General features: G+C 47.8%; 1 protein-coding gene across 1 annotated transcript in view; it reads right to left on the reverse strand.

The window, feature by feature from the left end:
• Nucleotides 1-1,536: 1,536 nt before the first annotated feature.
• The window catches only part of SLC6A11 (solute carrier family 6 member 11), a 122,055-nt gene continuing 98,864 nt past the window's right edge, over nt 1,537-24,727 (reverse strand). The window contains exons 9-14 of the mRNA XM_068558422.1: nt 15,160-15,272; nt 12,271-12,408; nt 8,434-8,536; nt 7,507-7,607; nt 6,544-6,714; nt 1,537-3,651 (exon numbers count right to left, since the gene is read on the reverse strand). Of these exons, the coding sequence (XP_068414523.1) occupies nt 3,499-3,651; nt 6,544-6,714; nt 7,507-7,607; nt 8,434-8,536; nt 12,271-12,408; nt 15,160-15,272 (779 nt within the window). The 3' untranslated portion in view covers nt 1,537-3,498. The remainder of the gene's footprint in view (nt 3,652-6,543; nt 6,715-7,506; nt 7,608-8,433; nt 8,537-12,270; nt 12,409-15,159; nt 15,273-24,727) is intronic.

The following is a 24,727-nucleotide window of genomic DNA, read 5'->3' on the forward strand; positions in this document are numbered from 1 at the left end:
AAGTTACCAATTCTGTAAGCTCGAGAGTCTGCAAATCAGACTTTCTGGGAATGAGGGAGACCCACATTTCCATGACGCAGCCTCTTTGTGTCTTGCTGCTGATCACTGCCTAACACAATATACTTTCAGACACGAGGAGGGCACGTGGGCAGGGGACAGGTTACTGACCCGATCCCCGTGGCTCTGTGAAGTTATAAGGTACTCAGGGACCCTCTGGGGAGTCACAGGGATTTTCTGAATTCTGGATCTTTGTGGGATGTTTTCCCTGTGAGCAGATGTTACCACCTCACAGATGGCAAGAGACCAAGACAGGTTCAGGTGGACCTGGATTTTAAGCAAAAGAGCCAACCAGACAGGAATGAGCAGACCCTATGTGTAGATGACCTTGCTGTGCCACGTGCTAGCAGGACAAAGCACACTCCATGGTCCTGAGCCACTGTTTGGAAATCTCAGACACAGATTTAGAGATTTTTGTCTAAGTTCTGAGCAACAACACACTTTGAGAGCTTAGGCATAATTCTTTCAGGATAATGATAACCAGTGTGAATACAAAGCTTTTACCATTCACACCCAGAGTTCATAGGATCTCACAGTCAACCCAAGTTTGAAGCAGGAGGTATTATCCCCATTTTAGAGATGAGAAAATTGAGGCTGCCAAAGGTGGATCCCAGAGCCCAAAGCAGAGCTGCATGCTCCAAATCCTTGTCTCCTTCCACCCCCTGTTGCCTACCTCAGACACGCAGGGCTGCCCCCTAGGACAGGTGCATGAGCTTTGTGGCAACCATTGCTGCCATCACGAGGTGGCTCTCGCCTTCTCTGGGTCTTGCAGCCTGAGGGAGAGTAAGGCGTAGTGATAAGGGGACTGGGCTTTGGGTTCAGACAGAGCTGACTTCTCTTTCTGGTCCAGCTATTTACTAGCTGTGAGGCTCTGGGCAAATGGCTTGACTTCTCTGTGCCTCAATTTCCCCTGTCTGTAAAGTAGGGGAAGTAATAGACAAATAAAGTGGTACTGTGGTAGGATTAAAGAGAGAAATTTTGTAAAGCACTTAGCACACAGTAGACATTCAGTGCATGGGGATCACATGAAAGGCAGTGTGGGCTCCTGAAACAGCCCTGGGTGTTTCTAACTTGTAATCCCCAGTTGAAACAGCAACCTCCAAATGCCAAGATGGTTTGGCAGCAATATCATGGAAGTAATAAAACAGGAAGAAGCACCCGATGAATACCACTCTGCCAGGAACAGCCACAGAGAGTTTGTTCACTTCTTTAATTTTTAAAAATGAGTAAGCTGACAATCGTGTACCCTTTGAATACCCAATAAAAACGTTCATTATGCAAAACAGTACAACCTTTTTCATTTTTTAATAATACTGTAAATATTTCAGAAAGGATGTATTGTTTCTAATGAATATCAAAAAAGTCACTGCAACGACGTTTCGCCTGCCCCCGCATTTCCCTCCCCTCCCCCCAAAGTTACCCAAATACTAGTAGGAAATTACAAAAAGCAAAGAACAAAACCCCCCCCTCCGCCCTGCACCATGAGTCCCGTGAAGTAAGTGAAGTGCTAAGTGCCACAAGTACAATGCGGCACGTCCCCAGCTAGGCCGTGGGGCTGTGCGCTGGTGACAGTGGCTGGTGGAGAACCGGTAGCAGGAGCAGTGGGGAGACCCCCTCCCCGACCTGCTGGGAGAAGAGCAGACGAGGATGGACACAGGTGGGGGCTCAGCCGGAGCCCCGCTCTTCCTGCATCCATTTCCTGGGTCCACCGGAGCAGACAGCTCATCCGACTTCCCTGGGGGGCGCTTGGCATCCCCCTTAGCAAACGCGGGCTTCAGACGGGGGCTGGCCGGGGCAGAGAAGCTGGGCATTTGGGCCAACCAAACACGCAGGTTTATTACAGGAAACTAAATCCCCTGTTTGGAGAAAACTCGCATTTCCACCGAATAAGATAGGGAACATAAAGGAAAAGGATAAAGAATGCACCTTCCTCCCTGTCCCCAAATAACTCAGGATCCAAGGCAGAGGCTTGACGTCAAATCCAATCAAAGAAGAGAGGGGTCAGCCAGGGAGGCCTGCAGCAGCACCAAACACCGCCCCCCAGACCCCAGGGCTGTACTGAGGGAGGGGTGGGAGCCCCCATCTCCCCAGCAGTGAGGCTGAGGCTTCTCAGCTCCCTGGCCAGAGAGGCAGGTGGGTTGGCTCCTGGGAAAAAGGTAGGGAAGAAGCCTTGTGAAAATTCCAGGGTTCTGCTGGTGACAGGAAGGATGGGGGGGGGGATTGGAGGTCACAGGATGGCAGGAGAGGGAGGAGGGCAGCGGTGACAGCGAGAGGGAGGAAACGAGGCAGGGGGACAAAGAAGGGGCTGGAGGAGGAAACCAGGCTCCAGGCCCAACCATAGCTCCCTCCTGGGAGGCTGGTGGAAAGTCCTACAATGCAGATCCCGGCGGGGGCAGTGGCAGGACAGACAGCCGCAAGCAGAATAGAGGCTGCTGCCTGGGCCCGAGAACCAGCGCGCAGGCAACTCCAGCCAGCCCTGCTGAGGAGGACAGAGAGGCAGAGCCGAGGGTGCGAGCAGACGGCCAGGAGGAGCCCCGCCACAGGGCCGAGGACCTGGCTGGTCTTGAGGATGGGAATGCTCATGGATGAAATCAAACCACATAGTTTCCATGATAAACTTGATTTTAAATAAGGGGGTGAGGGGCAAGGGACTGCCCACCTGCGAGTCTTCAGAAGAACCCAAGATCAACAGCAGGTCTGCAAGCCAAGGAGGCCCGCAGAATATCCCCAAGAGATGTAGCCGGGTGGGCAGAACCTCAGAGGTCACCTGATCCAGCCCTCCCCACTGGGGACACGCAGAAGCTGAGGCCCGAGAGGGGAGGGAAGTGCCCCAGATCACTCAGTGGGGCCAGGGAAGAGGAGGGCCTGCCACCCAGGAGTCCTGAGTCTGCTGGGACTTCTTCTTCTCGGACACAGCCTTGCTGTCTGCAAACCCACCTCTAGGAAGCTGGGGATGGGAAAGGGAGGGGCTGAAGGGGAAGCATGGCAGCGCGGAGGAAGGGCAGCTGCGCGCGCGGTCAGGGTCAAAGGTGGGACACGAACTGGTTGGTTCAAAGGCTGATGGAGGGGGACAGGCATTGCTCCTGCCCACCTGCCCCACAGCCCGAGTATAAAAGTCTGACCCTATGATACAACTTCCTAACCCCTAGAAAATGCTGGTTAAAACCGTCCTAGCACAAGAGGATGATACTAGTCCCTGTACAGGATTATCTCTTCGTATTGTTACTCACATGGCAACTGGGGGGCGAGGAGGGGATGTGACTTGAAACCAGAGTGGGTGTGGCCACATTAAAATTAACTTGTTAATAAATCCTGTGCAAAACGAGCAAGCCTCTACCATAAGATGAAGTACGTGGTTCAGGTATTCATTTGTACACAGGGCGGGGACGGCGGGGACGGCGGGGACGAGGAGGAGGAGAGGCATCAAGGTGGCAGGGGCGCTCAGAAGTGCGTCTCCTTCTCTGTGATAGCTGCAATGGTCCCGTCACCCTTGAGTTTGGCGTCACAGTCATTTACCGTCACCGTCCGTGGGGCTGCCCCAAGCTTGCCCCGCGTGTTCAGATCGGCGCTGGGGGTCGTCAACTTCCGGAATTTCTACATGGTTGGAGAGGAAAAGAGCTGTCTGAGAGTGGCTGCCAGGGTCCTGGGCCTGCCTTGGCGCCTCCCAACGGCACGGTGGACACCTCGGGGCAGTGGAGCCACCAGCCCCAGCCCTGCCACGCAGAGCTCTGTCCTGGACGATGCGTGGACCTCCGGGTCTCAGTTTCCCGCCCCCACCCCCGGACATGGGGACACCAGGGTACCCACTGCTATCACTGGATGAGGAGTAAGGAGACAGTGAGTGGAAGTGCCCACCCTGTACCTGGCCCGCTGCAGGTGGCCAGGACGTGAGAGCTGTACCCAGGGCTGCTTGCTGCATCCCTCCTCCCGTGGAGACAGGGAAGCTGGGGTGTGAGCCGCTGCTCAGCCTTACTACATGTGGGGCAAGTCACCTAACATCTCTGAGCTGTGTTTTCCCATCTGTGAAATGGGATAGGAGTACCTGCCCGAAGGGCTGCTGTGAGGATGAGCTACGGCACCTCCAGAGCCGTTCATATAATGATCGCTGGATAAACGGGTACGTTTCCCACAAAAGGCTGTCATCACGCTCCCCATCCAGGGGAACAGGCGGCGTGTGTCTGAAGACGGAAACGTTATCCCTAAGGCCACAGCCTCACGCCGCCTGGAAGAGTGGCCGGCTCTGGGCTGGGCGCAGACAGGGTGGCCATCGTCTACTCTACCGATGAGGGAGTGGAGGCCACGGGCAGACCCTGGACACACGCTCCTGCCCCCTCGGCCCGGCCTCGGGTCCCACACCTCAGCCTCATGTGCACCTCCAGAAGACATCAGACCAGGATTTGGGAGGTCTTTCCTGGGCATAAACCTTCTCCCCAGGAAGGCTGGGAAGACTTTGGGGTGGCTGGTTTCTTATGATCAAGGTTCTGTTTTCTCTTTCAGATCCTGCCGTGCCTGAGAGAGGCTGGACCTATCCTGCCCGGGTGGGATTAACAGGCAGATCCCGCACCCCTGCCCACCCCTCGGCAATGCCGAGCACCTCCTGGGTGCCAGGCACGGTGCTAGGCTCCTGACACAGGACAGGAGCTGGGAGCACGGGTTCTGGAACCAGACACCTGGGCTTGACTCCCAGTCCCACCACTTAACTGGGGCAAGAACTTAACCCTCTGTGTCTCATTCCCTCATCTATCAAAGGGGGTCACAGTGGCACCTGCCTCTAGCGTTGTCATGAGGTGGCCTCAGATTTGTTGACCCATCCACAGCTCTTAGCACAGACTACCCACCCTCACAGCAATTCTCTGAACCCATTTTTCCTTCCAGATCCTTCCCATCAGCAGGCAGAACCTTCTGGAAATGGAGGAAGGTGAACTAACTGGCAGGGGCCTGCCATGGCCAAGGTGTTAGGGCTCCAGGGCTGCTCTCCTCTGGGCACGTCTGGTCCCAAACCAGAATTAACAACTGCCCTTGACCTACATTCCCTGCAGGAGCGGAGGACCCTGACTTGCTCCGAGGGCACGAGCAGGCTGGAGAAAGGGACCTTCCCTCTCAGCTTGCCCCTCCTGGCTGGATGTTGGCTTTTCTGGAGCTCAGGCCCCTGGGTGGGCAGGAGGGCTGGCTGGAGCCGACTCTGAGCTGGCTCTCACCCGTGGGTGTCTGCACACATGCCCCATGCTTGTGAGGCACAGGTCAGCCCCGAGAGCCCCAAGAGTTGGGGCAGGAACGAGGCGGTGGGGGGGCACAGGGTACCTGCTCCATCACTCAGAGGCTGTGTGCCCTTGGGTAACTTGCTTCACTTCTCTGTGCTCAGCTTCCTCACCTGTGACATGGGGACAGGAAGCTCTTCCACCTCACAGGACTGCTGTGAGGATTCAGTGGCCTAGTGCTTGTAGATGGCTTAGAGCAGCGTCAGGCACACAGCAGACAGTTTGCAAAATGGGCGAGAAGCTGACTCAGACCTTCTGATCTGCCAGCGGGTGGGAAAGGAGAGTGAAGAGAGAGTGGGTGTGGGGAGTATGACGGGTTGGGGTCCGCATTCACTCTGCTACCAAGAGACCACATACTGCAGGATTCCACTGGCAGGAAACGCCCATAAGAGGCACACACACAGAGACAGATTTGTGCGTGTCTGGGGTTGGGAACAGGGCTTACTGGGAATGGGCACCAGGGATCTTAAAAATAAATAAATAAAATAAATAAATAAAAATATTTGCAAACTGATTTATGGTGATGACTGCACTACACAGAAAGTTACTAAAAAAACCCCACTGAATTGTGTACCTGAAATGGGTGAATTTTATGACATGATATAGAAAACATACCTCAATAAAATTGTTAAAACATTTTGGTTTGCTAATTTTTGGCTGTGTGATCCTAGGCGAATGACTTAATTTCTCTGAGGACTAGAGGAGATGCAGCACGGAGAGAGCTTGGCACAGTGACGACACAGGATAGGTGTTCCGCAAATGTCAGACCCTCTCCCTGTGCCCTGGGAATGGGGTCCTTAATGAACAGAATCAACAGAGCAGTAAGAGCTAACACTTGGTCTCTCTCTCTCTCCCAGGTCCTGGTCTAAGTGCTTTCCCTCTGCATACTCACTGAGTCCTCAAACAACCTCTGTAAGTGAGGGACTGCTGTTGACCCATTCTACAGATGAGGAAACTGAGGCTGAGCTCAGGGAAAACATCTCAACCCCGAGGCCTCAGCACAGCAGTACTGACGAATACCCGCCAGGGAGGAGCTGGCCAGGCTTCCCCGGGAGACACACAGGGGCATGTTCTCATCACACCCATTGCTCAGATGAGGAAGCGGGGACCCAGATGTGCCCATGGCTGTGCCCACACTCACCAGCCCTCCCAGCACAGCCAGCCCCACCCTGGCCATACCCCCCACCTCTGACCCGCCCTTGCTGACCCCTACTCCCAGGCTGCTCACCTCCGACAGCGTCCCCTCCGTCTTCCACACCTTGATGAAGACCCAGAGCGGGATGCAGAGCATGGAGGACAGGGCCATGAGCCAGCCAATGCCATAGCCCCAGGCGGGGTAGGTGTAGATGTTGTTGTACTTGAGGGGCTTGTACTTGACCAGGAAGAAGATGAAGATGCCCTGCGGGGAGACGGGGAAAGGTCCCTGGGGCGGCCCTCAGCCTGCGTGCGGGCAGCCAGCAGGGGAGACAGTCAACCCCGTGTGGTGGCCTCGGAGAGGTGAGGCCCTGCTGGGTCCACAGCGAGAAACACGGGGAACTGACCCCCACAGATCCCAGGAGACCCTCCCCGACCCCCAGGAGCCTCATCCCCAGCCTCTGCCCAGTCAGGAATTTTTATTTTTTCCTAGCTACTTCTCAGGGCTGGTTTCAAAGCTGCCTTTCAGAACTAAGATGGTTTGTGAAGATGCTCTGAGATACTTCCAGTGCCAAGAACGGGTGAAGAGCAGGGGGTTTTGTTTTTTTAATTAAACATCTTCTCACAAAGGCCTCTCCCGGTCTGATCTGAGGGGCAGAGCGTGAGCCCTCTTTACCCTCACGCTGTTGCTTCACTGTGAACAGCACAGACAAATGCCTTTCATGGGACCCTCGGCCCCACAGAAGCAGGTCCCAGTCGCCTTCTATACAAATGCAGGCATAGAACCTGAGGTCCCAAGAAGGGAGGTGATTTGCTCATAATCACACAGCAAGCTGGTTGCAGGGCTGGGGTCCTAGTGAGGCCCCCTGGCTAAGCCCAGAGACTGTCCCCACAATGCCAGCTTTGAAAGGTGTCAGGTGCCTAGGACTTTCTGAGGGCACAGAGGGTCCCCAGGGGGACATCACCTCCTCAGTCTCGGCCTCAGCCAGGTCTGGGCTCTGGGGTGGAGAAGTACGTGGGTGGGTGGGCTGCAGGCGGCTCCTGGCAGGGCCCTTACCGCACAGATCCCGGGGGTCACGACTTTCCAGCACCATTTGATGAGCGACAACGGCCGGTAGCCAATCATGTCTTCGATGTTATCATAGAAGCGGTTGCTTCCTGTCCAGAATAAAGAAGATGGGCACACACACCCCAGAAGATTTCTGTACAAGACTCAGAGGGAAGGCTACGAGTGTCTGGTTTCCCCAGCCCAAGACAAATTGCGGCAGGAACCCTATTTACCGCTTAAAAACTACCAAGGTGTTACATATGTGAGGTGTCAGGATAAACTGCAGTAGAAGGGACTCTGGTTCAATACTGGGAAGACCCCTTCTGACCTTGAGCAGTGAGGTCCAGGAAACGGGCAGGAGTTTCTGGGGGAAAGGAGGAAGGTGGTCCCTCTGAGGCAGGGCCAGGGGCTGGCTGACCTGCACGGGGGTGGGGTCAGGGCTCTGAAGGTGAGGGCCGGAGGGGTGGCCTGTGGGGTGTCTGTTCCCGAACCACACTTGGGAGTGTGCATCAACCAGCCCAGCAACCCTGATGCACTCATCATATGGTTTGGGGAACTGGAGGACCAGAAGGCATGTGCTGACTGAGGGCCAGGCACTGGGCTGGCTGCTTTGCCTACATTACCTCCTGCTCGGAGACATGGTGACTTTTTATACTACTCCATTTTGCAGATGGGAAAACTGAGCATCAGGGGCAGAAGGACAGAATCAAGGTCATAGTGTCTGAGCCGGGAACCCCTCCCTCTGCTGCAGGGATATAAAAGCAGGAGGGTCTCCCGACAAGTGGGAAAGGACAAGAAGTCCCTGAGGGGAGAATGAAGAGGTTGATGCAGATGGAGACCAGCCACAGGGAAACCAGGCCCAGCCGGGTCCCGGGTGCCCGTGTGCTGGGCACCATGGTGGCCTCTGGGGTGTGGGAGGGCTCGGCCTCTACTCACCGTACACCCAGCCGATGCAGATGCACTCAAAGATGGCCACAAAGAGAAGGCACATCCCACTGGCGGCATAGGAGTCAAAGAGCTGGAAGATGTACATGCCGCCCTGGGAAGTGAGAGGACAGAAATATGGACAGAGTGACAGACACACTGGAGAGCAGGGTCAGCCAGCTGGCCTTGGGAAGGGCCCTCTGCCCTGCGGCTACCACCAGCCGGGACTCACTTCCACCCGGACAGACTGGTCTCCCCAGGGTCCTGGAACACTGCGCCCACCACACCTGGGCGCCCCCTAAGACCACCCTCTGGGGGTTGCTGGGATTGCGATGGTTTGTCTTGTCCCTGCTCCCCAAACGTCAGAGACAACACAGAAGACCAGAGACTGGAGGTTGGACAGGCTCAGCACCTCTCTCCAGGTGGCTGTGACAGCCTCCCCACTGGCCTCCCTGCCTCCAGCCTCCCTCTCCTACCCTTCCACACACCAGCTTTCACAGGGACCTTTCCAACCTGCAAATCCAACCATGTCACCCTACAGTTTACAATTACCCCTTGGCTTCCTTCAGCCTGCCAGCCAGGGCCGCCCTCCTCACTGGGCCTCAGCTCCCCTTCCCACAGTCCCCCTCAACATGCTCCCTCCTGGACACACCAAGGGACTGTCTCACTTCTGTGCCTTTGCACATGCTATTCCCTTTCACTGGGTAAGTTCCTTCAAAGCTCATCTCAAGTGTCACCTCCTCCAAGAAGCCCTCCCTGACAGCCTCGTTCTTTCTTTGGGCCTCCATAGCACATTTTAAGGATTCATAGTTTAAAAAAAAAAGTGTTCCGCCACTGGCTACTCTGTTAGCTCTGAGCTCCCGCTGGGAAGGCCGCCCCACTGGTCCTCTGTGTGTCTCCCACCCTCAGCGCAGGGCCCAGCTTGCAGTATGTCCCCGTAAGTGCAAGTTGAATCATATGGAGTGAGTGCCCCATTGGGGAGGGACTCTGAATGGCTTGTCCACAGCTGTGTCCCTGCTTCTGGACAAAGACTCGGCACACAGTAGGTGCGCAATCTTTGTGGGATGCAGGAACGAAGTGGGCCAGCTCTGTGATATGCAAATCTCTGATGATTAAGTTCAGTGGAAGGCCAGGGAGGTGCAAGCTTGGCTGGCCAAGGTGATCTGGGAGGATCTCTGGGAGGCAGGGGAGGTGTCTGGGTGGGCAGAGGAGGGGAGGCCAGATGCAGGTGTGGGAAGGGTTGGGATCCGTAAAGAAAATCCTACAACACAATGAGAGTCCTTAGCGGGACAATCAAAAGCAGCAGAAATAAAAGTACAAAAGGGAGGGAGGGTCGGGTTGGGGGAGGTGTTCCAAATGCCAGGACGGGGGTTAAGAGGCCAGGATGAAGCCTGGACAGCCTCCTTATGTGTCTGCCACGGGGACCTCTTGGGACTAAGCTTCTTCTCTGTGTTCCCAAAGCCCCCGGGCCTCCTTCTGTCATGTGAAAGACCACACACCCTGGGACTATTTGTTTCCTCATTCATCTCTTCAACTAGATCAGGGGCAACATCTCAGTGCTGAGTCCAAGCGGTCCTAGTGTGTGACAGCAGGGAGTGGTGGGGACTGTGGCTAACTGGAGAGCAAAGGCCCCACGTGGCCACACAACTCCGGTCGATTGCTGCTGGGGGACGTAGGCCTGGGCAGCCACGTCTACAGATTTTCTGGAAGATGCCAAAAATCCAAATTTTCTTGAGAAATCTTTCTCTTTAATTTTGGTAACCTCTTCGTCTTCTTAAAAAATCACAGTGAGGGGGAAACAACATGGATCGCTGGGCCGTATCTGGTCTGGGGCCTCCTGTCTGTGACAGATATGGTAGGCGTTCAAGTCTCTGAGGGTAAGGAGCTTTCTGAGTTAAACCCAGGACTGCCCTCCTAATTGCTCTCCTGAGGGTCTCCTTCCACAAACATCATACATTAAAAAAACCCAGAAGGAAGCCTTAATGCAGTGCTCTCCAAGTGCCAGCTCTGTTGTAACTGGTCCCCAGGTCTCAGTCTAGCTGATCCTGCACAGTGTGACCACAGGGCAGGCGCTACAGTTATCCTCAGTGCTCACGTGGGGGAACCCGAGGCCCGGGCCAGTGAGAATACGCACCACAGGCCACCAGCTGCCCAGCCGTGGGGCTGAGGACTGAGCCCAAGTGTCCGGCTGCAGAGCCCGTGCCCTTCACCACCCACCACACTGCCTCAGTGGAAGATCAGATATTTGCGGACTATTTTTTCCCTAGAGCAGAGCTTTAAATGTGTTTAAATGAGGGAGAAGATCCTGCCAGCAATTACTGAGGCCGACAGGGCCCATTTGGCAGTTTGAACTTCCCGGTGTGATCACTCAAGGACACGCTGGTCCTGGGCACACGCACGCAGCGCTGGCTCCCTGATGGGCTGGGGCCCCAGGTGCCCCGGGACAGACCCGAGGCCTGGAGGATGGTGGGCTGGAAGGCTCTGTGACACCAGGGCCGGTGTCCAGGAGGGCCCTCCACCTGCCTGCTGCAAGCCGGGGATGCCCTCCAATGCCTGCTCTTCTTATAGCGCCACCAGCCTTTTTAAGGCATCAGGTTAACCCCCCAATTTGTGCGTGACAAAAGACTCTACTTTGCATAATTAATCAGCACTTAATGAGGCCTTGCTCACTGCCTCGCTGGTTCTCCGTGTGGGGAGAGCAGAGGAGGAAACGGGAAGTGCTGCACCGTTCATTTGCTCAAACGCTGATTATCACTCCCATTAATGTGACAATGACTAGGAGCAATAATAACACCAGCCACCACGCCCCAGAGCCCACCCCGTGCCAGGCCCCAAGGGTGCAGAGCAGGTCAAGGCCAGCTCTTGTTCTTGAGGACCTCAGGGCCTGGTGGGGGCAGCAGGTGAACAGACAGGTCATTGTAATGGCCAGAGGGAGGCTGAGCTGAGCTTAGAATGAAGTCCTGAGTGGGAAGGAAAGCAGAGGACGCTTCCAGGAGGAGGTGGCATTTGAACTGAGAAGTGGAGCATGACGATCAACAGATGGACTTCAGTACCATATCAGCTGCTTTGACAGATTCTGAATTCCCTCATTTCTTTCCACGTTTCTTACAAAACCTCTTCTTGTCTCTAGACAACAGTTTTTAGGCTTTTTGGTGGGGGGTGGTTTGGCTTTTAAAATTAATTAATTTTGTGAGTGTGGATAAAAAGATATCTAATCTCACCTTCCCAAGGTACTTAAGAAAGTATTTATTAGACAGGATGGCTGCAGGAGGGAAGAGAATCATGGCTTTCTGAGACAGTCTTAATTTAGGGTCATGATGAGCCCCTCCTGACCCCAGGCAGAGACAAGAGGGTACACATGAAGGGCTGGGGCGGGAACACACAGCGCCTGAAGGTGCCCAATTCCTCACGCCTATTCTCAGTGATGCCCCAGAAAAGCCTCCTCTGAACTTGAGGTCGATAATAGTAACTAGTTGAGGGTTCCGTAGCTGACACTGTCCCCTTCACCCAGAAGTTACTAAAAGGGGTGGCCCCGGCATCCAGACGTTCATGATGACCAGGTAAACCCAGCCTTTCCCTCTGGGAGTTTTATTCCCTCTGGCGGTGAAGTGGAGACCTTGCGCTGAGCACTTAACACACGCAGGACACTGAGCTAAGGCCTTAATGAGAACTTCCATGGAGTCTCACAGCAACCCATTACAAACGTAAGAACACGGAGTCCCCGAGAAGTGCTGGACCTGGAGCCAGGGTCACACAGCTAGTCAATGTCAGATCCGCTAACCCAAAGCCCAGGCACTTAACCCTTGTGCTACCCTGTTCACATCACTTACCTGTATCCTTATCACTCACCTCCGTTAACATCACGAGGCCCAGAAAATAGGAGGTGACCGACAGGGCCAGGATGAGCAGCTCCCGCCGATAGCCCCTCCGGAAGACCTTGGGGTACATGTCCACCACAGCGGTCACCAGGCTTTCCACACACACAAACTGGACAGGGTAGAAATGATGGTGTGAAACCCAAGAGAAAGGCCGTTCTTAGTGGCCCTGGCTCCAGGCAAGCACAGCAGCCTTAAACCCTGGGCTTCCTTTCCACTGGGTCTCACCTTCATTCCCACACTTACTCACCCTGATGGAGGACCCAAGAATAAAAACAATAATCCCGGCGTTTACAGAACTCCGGCAGGCCCATTTAACACATGAGGACCCTGAGGCTCAGAGAGGGAAAGTGACCTGCCCAAAGTCTCTCAGCAAGGAAGTGGCAGGGTCAGGACTTGAAATGAGGTCTCCTGACTCTAGAATTCCTTCTCCCCCCATGCTGCCTGTCACGTGCCTATGTGCTGGGCCCTGTTCTGGGGTCAATGACTTAAATGAGACCCAGCCTCTGCCTGGGAAGCAAGATGGGAGTCCCTGTAACTGTCCTGAGAGCTGAGGGCTCTGCTGCTGGCAGGCTCTGGCCTGTGGGTGGGACTTGACTTGCTTTGTCCTCCAGGCCTGTGACATTTCCCCTGCCCTTTGCTTCTGGTGGGAAAGTGACCCTCTGCTGGGGGGAGGGCAGTCAGGTGAGCTAACACCCAGCTCTTGTGTTTGGGCTGGGCAGGCTTCAACGGCAGAGCCTGAGCCACTAAGCATCTGTGTCCCGCCATGCTGAGACAGGGCTGGGTACGGGATAAGTTACACTCCTACTCACCCATCAACACCCAGCCCAAATATCCCAGCACACCCCTACCCCCCTTGCCTGGGTTCTCCCAGCACTGTGGGCAGACCTCCTGCATGAGCCTTTTCCTGACTGCTCCTCCTTGCCTCCTACTTGGGCAGAACAGACCTCCCCTCTCTTCCCTGCCTAGTCCATATCCCTCATCTCGTGGGGCCCGTGATTGCCCTTGATCTGTCTCCTAGCAAGAAGGTGAGACCCTGGAGGGCAGAGGCCACATTGTTTTCGTCTATCTCCAGTGGCACAGAGGAGATGCTCAGAAAATGTTTAATAAATGAATAATAACAACAATGGCAAACACATGGTGCTTGTCGTGTGCCAGGCTCAGTTCTAAGCAGTTAACAGATATTAATTTATTTAATCTCTAGGTGTTAGGTCCTATTATTACCCGTTTTGTAAATGAAGACACGGAAGCACAGGGGTGTAAGCAACTTTCCCTGAGATCAGAGGTATAACATATTAGGGCCAGAATTTAACCAGGCAATCTTGTTCCAGAGGCTGGCTGTCACCACTGTGGGGCACTACCCCCCTTCCCTGGAGCCATTCTTTGGCTCCAAATCCTTTCTGGTTCACGTCCACCTCCTTAGGGTACGGATTTCTATCCTTATTGTGCAAAGGGACTGTAGCACAGAGAGGTGAAATGACTAGCCCAGAGTCACAGAGCTGGCCAGAGTCGTGCAGCTGGGACTCAAACCCAGCCCTGTCTGGCTTCAACACTTGGACTCTTAGCCTCCAGGCTGCCCTGCCTCTGCAGCAAGGCTGGCCATGCTCGTCCTTTCTCCAGGGTCCCCAGGGAAGGAAGGAGATTCCAGGGAGCCTGTTGATCCAGCACCTAAACTGAACTGACATCAGAGCAGGTGGGCTAAGAAGCACACAGACCTGGGTGCATGTCCCAGCAAGTCACTCAGCATTTCTGAGCCTCAGTTTCTTCCTCTGCAAAATGAGGATAACAAAAGGGGACCCCCAGCCCATGTCGTTATCATGATTGAGAACTGAGGACACAGCCCAGGCACAAAGCCCATGCCATTTACACCTGGGGGTGAGCAGAGCAGCCATCCAGGCCAGACCTCTGGGCCCCCAGTTCCCCTTTGCAAACCAAGTTTCTCTGTCCTAATGCTGGCCTGGCTCAGCCCAGGGACTCACAGAGCCGAGGCCCAGACCCCACACCCCCTGCGGAGGCAGGCCTGTCACTGTCACACAAGCTGCCAATCCCTCCTGAGGCCTCTGCCCCCAACAATGGATGGGATGATTATCAGCAAAAACACCCGGTGCTTCCGCAGCTCGGCTTAGCAGTTTCTGAGAAACCATCCAGGGGAAGAAATAGGACTTGGCTGAATAGACAGACACACCAGCCAGCAGGCTTCGGTGCTAAGTGACTCGCACAAGGTCACAGGTAGGGGGGTGGGAAGCACCTCGCCAAGAGAGCCCTGTCTGAGAGCAGAGCACCTGGCTTTGGCTGGAAAACCTTCTCTGGGGCTCTTAGGAAACCCAGCCACGATGGAGCAGCAGGGCAAGGGGCAGATATCCGGGACAGAAGAGAGACTGGAGGCCACAGGTTTCCGGCAGGAAAACCAAGGAGAGGATTGGAGGAGGGTGGGAGGGCGGGGTGGGTGGGTTTTACAGTGTGAGAAGGTGTAAGTGCACGTGTTTGTGTGGAGAGAAAGGAAAATGTGCACAGATAAATTGCTAGTTCTAACTCTACAGCCTTCACGGAGGAAGGCGGGCTGCCAAGTGGAGGGTGGGCTGGGAGAAGCCCACAGTGAGAAGAGAGTCAGGTAGGTGGAATGTCGGGGCAGCGGTAGCTGGTGGTGGTACCAAGGACCTATGTGGCTGCCAGCGGCATGACACGGGGGCCCCAATCCAGAGATAAAGAAAGGAAGAAGAAGATGCTCTTCCACATCCCCGTGTCCTTTAGGGTCTGGGTGGTTCTGACGACAAGGACCAGGACGTGGTGTGTAGGTCTCAGAGCTGTTCTGGAGAGCAATATACCTGGCTCCCTGCCCTTCCAGCCTGGGCTCCCCTCTTACCTGGCTGTCCAGGCCCAGGAAGATGAGCATCATGAAGAACAAGGTGGCCCACAGTGGGGAGAGGGGAATCATGGTGACGGCCTTGGGGTAGGCGATAAAGGCCAGGCCGGGGCCTGGAGAGGAAGGAGAGAGAAAGATGCTGAGTGGAGTTCAATGCCGCATTCAATTGTTATTTTAATCCAACATGTATTGAGTGCTTCCTTTGTGCCAGGCGCTGTGACTAATTCTCACTCAAATCACCTAAATCTCCCAGCCACCTCATGCTATTGGTACTATTATGATGCCCATTGTACAGATGAGCAAGCTGAGGCAGAGAGAGGGAAGCAAGGGTCTGGAGGGTCAGATTCAAGCCCAGGTTGGTCTGACACCCAGACCTTCCTCTGCACAGACCTGTCTCTACTCTTCCTACCGGGGTAGGTGGGGGTAGGAGGGGGACATTCTTATTAAAATGCAGGCTCTCAGGCCCATCCCAGGGATTCTAATTCAGTCGGTCTAGGGTGAGGCAAGGACCAGGCACCCGATGATTCCTATGTAAGTAGTTAGAAGTCCAGGCTTGGACAAATGCTGGTCCCCCCAGGCCACCTCTTCCTTTGGGCGTCTCCTCTCATTTCCCAGATCCACACTCACTTCTCTTGGCTGCTCCCAGTGGAGGGCTTGTTAGCACATCCTCAGGATGAGCTTTATTAATGTCAAGGGCGAGATTGTGACGTTCTAGCCCTGTAGCACAGTGGTCAAGGGTTCAGATCCTCATTCTTTACTGTGAGATGTACCTCTGTCTCCTCAGCTAGAATATGGGAACAATGTAGTCCTACCTAATAGGGTGGTTTGGGGAATTCAGTGGGATGATACAGAATATGGAAAGCACTTAAAAAGGTAAATGTTCAAAAAACATTCATTCTGATTGTTTTCTACCTTAAAAACAGCCTTGTTAAAGTCTAATTTACCTATAATAAGCATTCATTTTAAGTGTACAGTTCAATGAGTTTTGAAAAGTGGATACACCCAGATAACCACCACTGCAATCAAGATATAGAATATTGGGGCTTCCCTGGTGGCGCAGTAGTTGAGAATCTGTCTGCCAATGCAGGGGATATGGGTTCGAGCCCTGGTCTGGGAAGATCCCACATGCCGTGGAGCAACTAGGCCCGTAAGCCACAACTACTGAGCCTGTGCATCTGGAGCCTGTGCTCCGCTACAAGAGAGGCTGCGACAGTGAGAGGCCTGTGCACCGCGATGAAGAGTGGCCCCCGCTCGCCACAACTAGAGAAAGCCCTCGCACAGAAACGAAGACCCAACACAGCCAAAAAAAAAAAAAAAAAAAGATATAGAATACTTCCATCATCCCCCGGGGCCCCTCTGCAGTCTCTCCACCCTCATTCCCTGTCTTTGCCCTGGTCAACCACTGATCTGATATTTTTTCACCTTAGATTAGCTTTATCCATCCTACCTGGAGTTACCAGGTCATATGGTAATTATACGTTTAACTTTCTAAGAAATGCCCAACTGACTTCCGAAGTTAACTGTGCCATTTTACATTCCTACCAGCAATGTTTGAGAGTTCCAGTGGCTCCACATCCTTGTCAACACTTGATGTTGTCATTTATTTATTTATTTATTTAGGCTGCCTGGGTCTTAGTTGTGGCACGCAGGATTTACATTGCGGCATGCGGGATCTTTTAGTTGCAGCATGCAGACTTCTTAGTTGCGGCATGTGGACTTCTTAGTTGTGGCATACAGGCTTCTTAGTTGTGGCATGCGAACTCTTAGTTGTGGCATGCGAACTCTTAGTTGTGGCATGCACACGGGATCTAGTTCCCCGACCAGGGATCAAACCGGGCCCCCTGCATTGGGAATGCGGAGTCTTACCCACTGGACCACCAGGAAAGTCCCTGATGTTGTCAGTCTTTTAAATTTAAACATAGCAGGCCTGAAGTATTATTTTATCATTCTGTTTTTAATTTCTATTTCCCTGATGACTAACGATGTGGAGTATCTTCACATATCTTTATTGCCCATTCATATATCGCCTTTTGTGAAATGCCTCTTGAGCCTTTGCCAATTTTGGTTGGGTTGTCTCCTTTTTATTGAGTTGTGAGGCTTCTTTATAACATATTTGGGATATAAATCCTTTCTAAACATTTTTTTTTGGTATTTATTTATTTAGTCTGCACTGGGTCTTAGTGTGGCATGCGGGATCTTTAGTTGCAGCATGCAGGCTCTTAGTTGCGGCATGCATGCAGGATCTAGTTCCCTGACCAGGAATCGAACCCGGGCCCCCTGCATTGGGAGCTCGGAGTTTTATCCACTGGACCACCAGGGAAGTCCCTGGGATATAAATCCTTTATGAGAGAGAAGTATTATAAATATTTTCTCCAAGTCTGTGGCTTGCCTTTTCATTTTTTTAGTTGTGTCTTGTGAAAATCAGAAGTTTAAAATTTTCCAATTGTTTGTTGCTAGCATATACACAATACAATAGATTTTTGTTTATTATCTTTTTATCCTGTGACCTTACTAAATTACTTAGTAATTTTTTTCTGTAGGTTTCTTAGGCCTTCTCTATGGGGTCAGTCATGATGTTTATGAATGAAGACAGTTTTTATTCTTCCTTTCCAATCTTAATCTTTTTTATTTATTTTTCTTGCCTTATCACACTCTCTAGGAATTCCAGTATTATATGGAATAGAAGTGGAGACAGCATACATCTTTGCTTTGTTTCAGATTTTAGGGTAAAGCATTTAATATTTAATAGCTAGGAAACTGGTATAATACTATTAATTAAGCTACAGACTTTACTCATATTCCATCAGTTTTTCTCCTTATGTCCTTTATTCTGTCCCAGTATCCAATTCAGGATTCCACTTTGCACTTCATGGCTGTCTGTCTTTAGTCTCCTCCATCCTGTGACAGTTCCTCAGCCCTTTCCTGTCTTTCATGACCTTTTGATGAGTACTGGTCATTATTTTGCAGAATGCTCCTCAATGTGAGTTTGTCTGATGTTCTCATTACTAAACTGAGATTATGCATATTTTTGGCAAGAAAACTATAGAAGTGATATTGTGTCTTTCTCAGTTTATCATATAAGGGGACACAGGATGTCAATAAAACTTAGTACAGGAGATGTTTACCTTGATCATTTGGGTAAGTTGGTGAATGCCAGTTTTCTCCACTATAAAGTTACCATGTTTCCCTTTGTAATTGGTAACCATCTGGGGGAGGATACTTTGAGATCATGAAAATATCCTCTTTCAAGTCAAACCTTTACCCATTGATTTTATCATCCATTGGTGGACCTTGCCTGCAACAATTATCCCTATGGTGTTTGCCTAATGGGTTCATATTTTCTTCATTCCTTCTATATTTACTAATTAGAATTTTTCTGTAAGAAAGAGCTGCCCTGTCACATCCGCTTATTTATTCAATTTTTATTAATTTCAGGTATGGACTCCTGGGTACTTAGTTTATTCTAGGGGTCATAATCCATTATTCATTATTTATTTTGCTATTCAAATTATCCCTGGTTTGGCCATTGGGAACTTCTTCAGATTGATTCCTGTGTCTTTCTGACATACCTCCAACATTTTTCTGAGTACTTTCTTATTTTAGGGGCACCATAATATGTTCCGACTTCATCTTGTCCTTCCCCAGCACTCAAATCAATTGCTTCTCCAAGGGGCTCTGGTTCCTTTCTAAATAGCATTTAGAAACCAAGATCTGACCACTAGGTATGCTCATTGCTACTGGAGTATCTTTGTTCACAGACCCTCTCAGCACACAAAGCTAGGAAACACGTATATGTGTATTTACCCACACAAACATACATGCTTATGTGCCTATATCTACCTGTATAAATATTAAAACCATAAGTCCATACTTATACCTCCAATTCTAATACAGTTCATTCTAGCTTCTTTACTTTCCTTATTTGTAACTTCTTTTTCAGGCAGTGAAAAATCTGCCTCGAATTATCTATATTGACTTGTTTGTTCAATCCTAACATACCCATGTAATAGTTTAGAATTGCTAACCCATTTCCTTTTACCAACAAGGGTACAGTAATTTTTTTTAGCCTTACAGTTTCCAGTCAACATACTGCTTCCTGAAATTCACTTATCTTAGCTCTTTTCTTCCCCATTCTCTTAAGTATGGTTGCATTGTTTGTTTGTAATATAGTTAAGTTCGTTTGTTACTATTTTCGTTACATTTTGGTTCCACCCACAAAAGGCAACTATTAATTTTGGGTGGTATGTGAAATAATACTGTGACTCTAAGAGTCAGAACTAATAAAGATATATACTCGGAGAAGGGGTGCTTCCTTCTTGTCCTTACTTCTTATTCTTCCCGCTTTTCTATCCCTTTTCTACCCACCCCTTCAAGTAACCATGCTCTTTCTTTTCTAGTTTCTCCTATTTATTTTTAAATAAATAAACAATAAGTTTATTATTAATAATTAATATTTAATAATATTATTTAGTAATTACTAATATTTAATAATTAATTAACCATCAATAATTAAAATATTAATTATTAATATTTAAATAGCGATACTTAATATTATTATTTATTAATAATATTTAATAATTATTAATAAATAATAATTAATTATTAATAAAACTTAATAAGTTTTCTATTTATTTATTTTCTATTTATTTTTACACAAACACACAGACATATTTTCTTTTATCTCCTTCTTTCTTACATGATGGGTGGACTATAATAGATACTTGCTTTTTAAACTTTGATATGCATACCTATTTAAAAAAATATGCTTCAATTTCCATTTACTTGATTTTTTTAATAGTGAATAAATGTTGACTTTTTCAAAGACTTTTTCAGTATCTATGGAGATAATTTTATGATTTATTTTATTTGGGCTATTAATATAGTGTGTGATATTAATGGCTTTCTTAGTGTTAAATCAACCTTACATTACTCCTATAATAAATCCTACTTGGACATGGTATATTACCTTCTTAATGTGATTTTGGATTCTAATAGTTTGGATTTGAGTTTGCTAATATTTTATCTAGTATTTCTGCATCAATACGCATGAGTGATATTAATCTGTAGTTTTCTTCCTTTGCATTTTCTATTTGGTTTAGGTATCAATATCATACTTTTCATATAATGAGTTAGGAAAGTTTCCTCCCCTTTCAATGCTCTGGAATAATTTATAGAGCACTGGGCCTAGCTGGTTCCAAAGGTTTGGTAGAATTCTTCTGAGAAACCATCTGGGCCTGTTGTTTTTTTGCAGGGTAGTTCCTCAATAACCTTCTCTATTTTTTTCTATGGAAATTGGCCTGTTTAAGCTTTCTAAATCAAATGGGGTCAATTTTAGCAATCTCTATTTCCCTAGGAAAATATTCATTTCATATAGGTCTTCAAATTTATATGCAAAGAGGATTGCAAAATAATCTCTTATGATTTTTAAAAATGTCTTCTGCTTCAATGCTTATTTCCCCTTTGTCATTTCTAATTTTGCTATTTGCATGTTCTCCCCCCCTTTTTTTTTCTTGATCATCTGGTGATTTGCCTATTTTTATTTCTAAAAACCTAGAATTTTAATTTATTATTATTATTATTATTTTAACTTTTATTAGAGCATAGTTGATTTACAATGTTGTGTTAGTTTCAGGTGTACGACAAAGTGAATCAGTTATACATATATTGATACATAAATCCACTCTTTTTTGATTCTTCTCCCAAATAGGCCATTACAGAGTATTGAGTAGAGTTCCCCGTGCTATACAGTAGGTCCTTATTAGGTATCTATTTTATATATAATAGTGTGTATATGTCAATCTCAATATCCCAATTTATCCCTACCCCCTGATTCCCTGGTAACCATAAGTTTGTTTTCTATACCTGTAACTCAATTTCTCTTTTGTAGGCAAGTTCATTTGTACCCTTTTTTCAGATTTCACATATAAGCAATATCATATGATATTTGTCTTTCTCGGTCTGACTTACTTCACTCAGTATGACAATCTCTAGGTCCATCCATGTTGCTGCAAATGGCATTATTTCATTCTTTTTTAGGGCTTAGTAATATTCCATTGTATATATGTACCACATCTTCTTTATCCATTCCTCTGTTGGTGGACATTTAGGTTGCTTAATTTATTATTTTTAAAAAACCAGATCTACTATTTTTCTATTTTCTACTTCACTACTTTCTGCTTTTATCTTTATTATTTCCTTCCTTGTGTTTTCTGTTAGTTCATTTTGTTGTTGTTTTTCTTATTTTTCTAAACAGGGGATGTAATTAATTTATTTTCATTCTTTCACTTTTATTGATAAATGTGTTTAGTAAAGTTTTCTTTTATTGTTAGTTTATTTCTATCTTTGTCTCCTTCCATCTCCTGCAGTTTTTGCTTCATAAAGATTATTGCTGTGTTATTTAGTACATACATTTTTGTGTGTGTTATATCTTCATTGTGAATTGTGGCTTTTAACATTAAAAAGCATCCTTTGTCACGCTTAATGCATTTGGGCTTGAATGCTACTTTGTCTGATATCAGAATTGTTATCATCATCTATCCCTTTATTTTTAGGCTTTGTGAATCATTTTGTTTTAGATGTGTCTCTTCTATACTGCACACACAGGCACACCTCAAGAGATGCTGCAGGCTCAGTTCCAGACCACCACAACAAAGTGAATATCACAATAGAGTGAGTCACATGAATTTTTTTGGTCTCCCAGCAAATATAAAAGTTATGTTTACATTATACTGTAGTCTAAGTGTACAATACCATTATGTCTAAAAAAACAATACCTTAATTAAAAAATACGTTATTACTAAAAATGCTAACCATCATCCGAGCCTTCAGTGAGTCATAATTTTTTGGCTGGTGAAGGGTCTTGCCGCAATGTGGATGGCTGCTGACCGATCAGGTGGTTGATGCTGAAGGTTGGGGTCGCCGTGGCAATGCCTTAAAATAAGATGACAGTGAAGTCTGCGGCATCGGTTGACTCTTCTTTTCCAGAGCGATTTCTCTGTAGCATTCCGTGCTATTTGATAGCATTTTATCCGCAGTAAACGGGGTATGCAGGGTTGCCACAAAGCATTAATTTGTAAAAAATGCAGTATCTGCGAAGCACAACAAAGTGAAGCACAATAAAACAAAGTATGCCTGTGCATAGGTCTTATTTTGTGAGCCAAATTGAAAATCTTTTTCTTTTAATAATTAAGGTCATTCACATTTATTGATATGATTGATATATTTGGTCTTAACTGACAATATATTTTATAATTATGTATATTTTTATATGTATCTCTATGAGTTGTGTCTTCTTTGTTCTTTTTTTATAATTTTACTATTATTATTATTTTGGTATTTAGGAAGGTTTATGTTTTTATTCTAGTGGTTACTTTTATACTTGTACCTTTTTAAAATGCTCTTAGGCCCTTGTTCTCTTATGTAAATCTTTACTATCTGGCTTTCCAGGTTTCACCCCCAGTATGTATCCTTTACTATCACCTATTGCTCGTACATCAGTGAGCTTCTTCTACTGATATTTTCTCTTGCCTCCTCTATTTTTTGGTTAATGATTTCTACTTTGTAACAGTATATAGCATATTTCTACATTAGTCCTCCATCTTTTTCCCCACCTTTGTTTTGGTCTTATATGTATACTTATATATATTTTAAGTGCTTACCATCAGTCCTTTTTCTGAAGTTTTCCCAGTCGTTAATGGGTTGGATGAAGTTCACCCTCTGGCAGATTCTTCCAAAGGGCTGAAGATTGTATAAGTCTCTAAGTTCTTGTATATTGAAAATGTTTTTTCTATAGCTTTAACATTTGAAGACATGGTCGGATATCAAATCTTTGGTTCACACTTATTTGTGTGAATTAAAAAAAAAACGCTGCCCCATAGTTGTCTTGTATGTTAGTTTTGAAAAGTATGATGCCAGTTTAATACTTTTGCTGTTATAAGTTATTTGGTGTTTTTTTGCCTGGAAGGCTTGAGGATTTTATCTTTATCTTTGAAATCTAGTATCTTTACTAAGATGTCTTGGAGTTGATCACTCTGGGTTAATTTTCCCTAGTACCCAAGGAGTCCTTTCAATGTGTATATTCAGCTCTTTTCCTGTTTCTAAAAAGTTTTCTTGGATTATAGTTTTAAATATTACCTCTGTTCCATTGTTTTATTTATTTATTTTTCTTTAGGGGCTCTGATAATATGAATATTTTCTTCTTTGCTGGTCTTCCCTCTACTTTTTTGGAGGGATCATTTTTACTTCTTTATGTCATTTTCATTCACTTGGTTGTTTTCCTTCCTTTTAAAAATGCCTTTTATTGAGACTATTCTCCATTTGATACTTTGCAATTTATTCTTCATTTCTGAGATAACAATATCTTTCCTTTTTTCTCATTTTTTCCCTGATTTCAATCAACTCCCTTTTCATTCATTCCTGTTCTCTTCCTCATGCATTTGTTAAAATTTCTGGTTCAAAGAGTTTTTTCACATCCTCAGATGCTTGTTTGAGTATATTTAATTCTGTTTGGAGTGTTGACTTACAATTTTCTTCTATTTCATGGTTGGTTTTCAGAGGCACAGTGTGGTTCTTCATAGATACGTGGGAACTTTCTACTCCTGATTCGCTATAGTAGTTCTGCAGGGACTTGACTTTTCTCTTGTTCGTGTTCTTGGGTATTTTACAATAGTTCCAGCTTAACAGTGCCCTCTTCTGCCAGTACTGCAAAGTCCAGGCACATTAGCAGCCTTTTGTTCTGGTGATGGGGGAAGGGTGAGCTCCAATTTTCACACCCTGACTTTATGGTTCTCTTTTGTTTTGCAGGTATTTACATTTAATCCCCTTTTCTTGGTTTCCCTTCACCATCTCATTGTAAAAGGGTGTTTTCCCTTTCTTTTTGCCTTTCTTCTCCCCAAGAAGCTTTGTGTTTCAAATGGTACCTCCTTTAAAATGTGCCTGTCCCTTTAAATGGCCCATGCCCCTTGAAATCACACCTACCTTGAATCCCTTCTCTGTAGTCCCTGCTAAGGGATCTGTCTGGATCCTTTCCAGTACATTCAGGTTTAGAGTAGATTTAATCTTTCTGGTGGTTGCTCCAAATCACTCTTAGGTCCTTTCACTAGCCTCTATCTTCTGTCTGTCCACAGTTTTTCTCGGTTTGCCTTTGCGGTGGAGACCGTGAACTGGGATTGGTGATTTTTCTTTCTGCTACAGTTATCTGCAGCTTCAACATTTTCTGCTTCAGGTTATGCAGGGGGCATAGTTTTCTACAGAATATACTCTTCCCTTCTTGCTTTTTTCTTTTTTTGGGGAAAATGGGGAAATATGTAGCTATATAGCTGTCGTCCTCAGATACTCTTACTTCCTCTAATTTTTAAAAGAGTTTGTGTAAGAGTGATATTATTTATTCTTTAAACAGTTGGTAGAACTTGCCAGTGAAACCAGCAGGGCTTGGAGTCTTCTTGGTAGAAAGATTTTTGACAATGAATTCAGTTTCTTTTCAAAATATAGAGCCATTTAGTTTTTCTATTTCTTCCTGAGTCAGTTTAAGTAAATTATGTATTTTTAGGAATCTGTCCATTTAATTTAC

Source organism: Eschrichtius robustus, chromosome 12, assembly GCF_028021215.1.
Source record: "Eschrichtius robustus isolate mEscRob2 chromosome 12, mEscRob2.pri, whole genome shotgun sequence".
NCBI lineage: Eukaryota > Metazoa > Chordata > Mammalia > Artiodactyla > Eschrichtiidae > Eschrichtius > Eschrichtius robustus.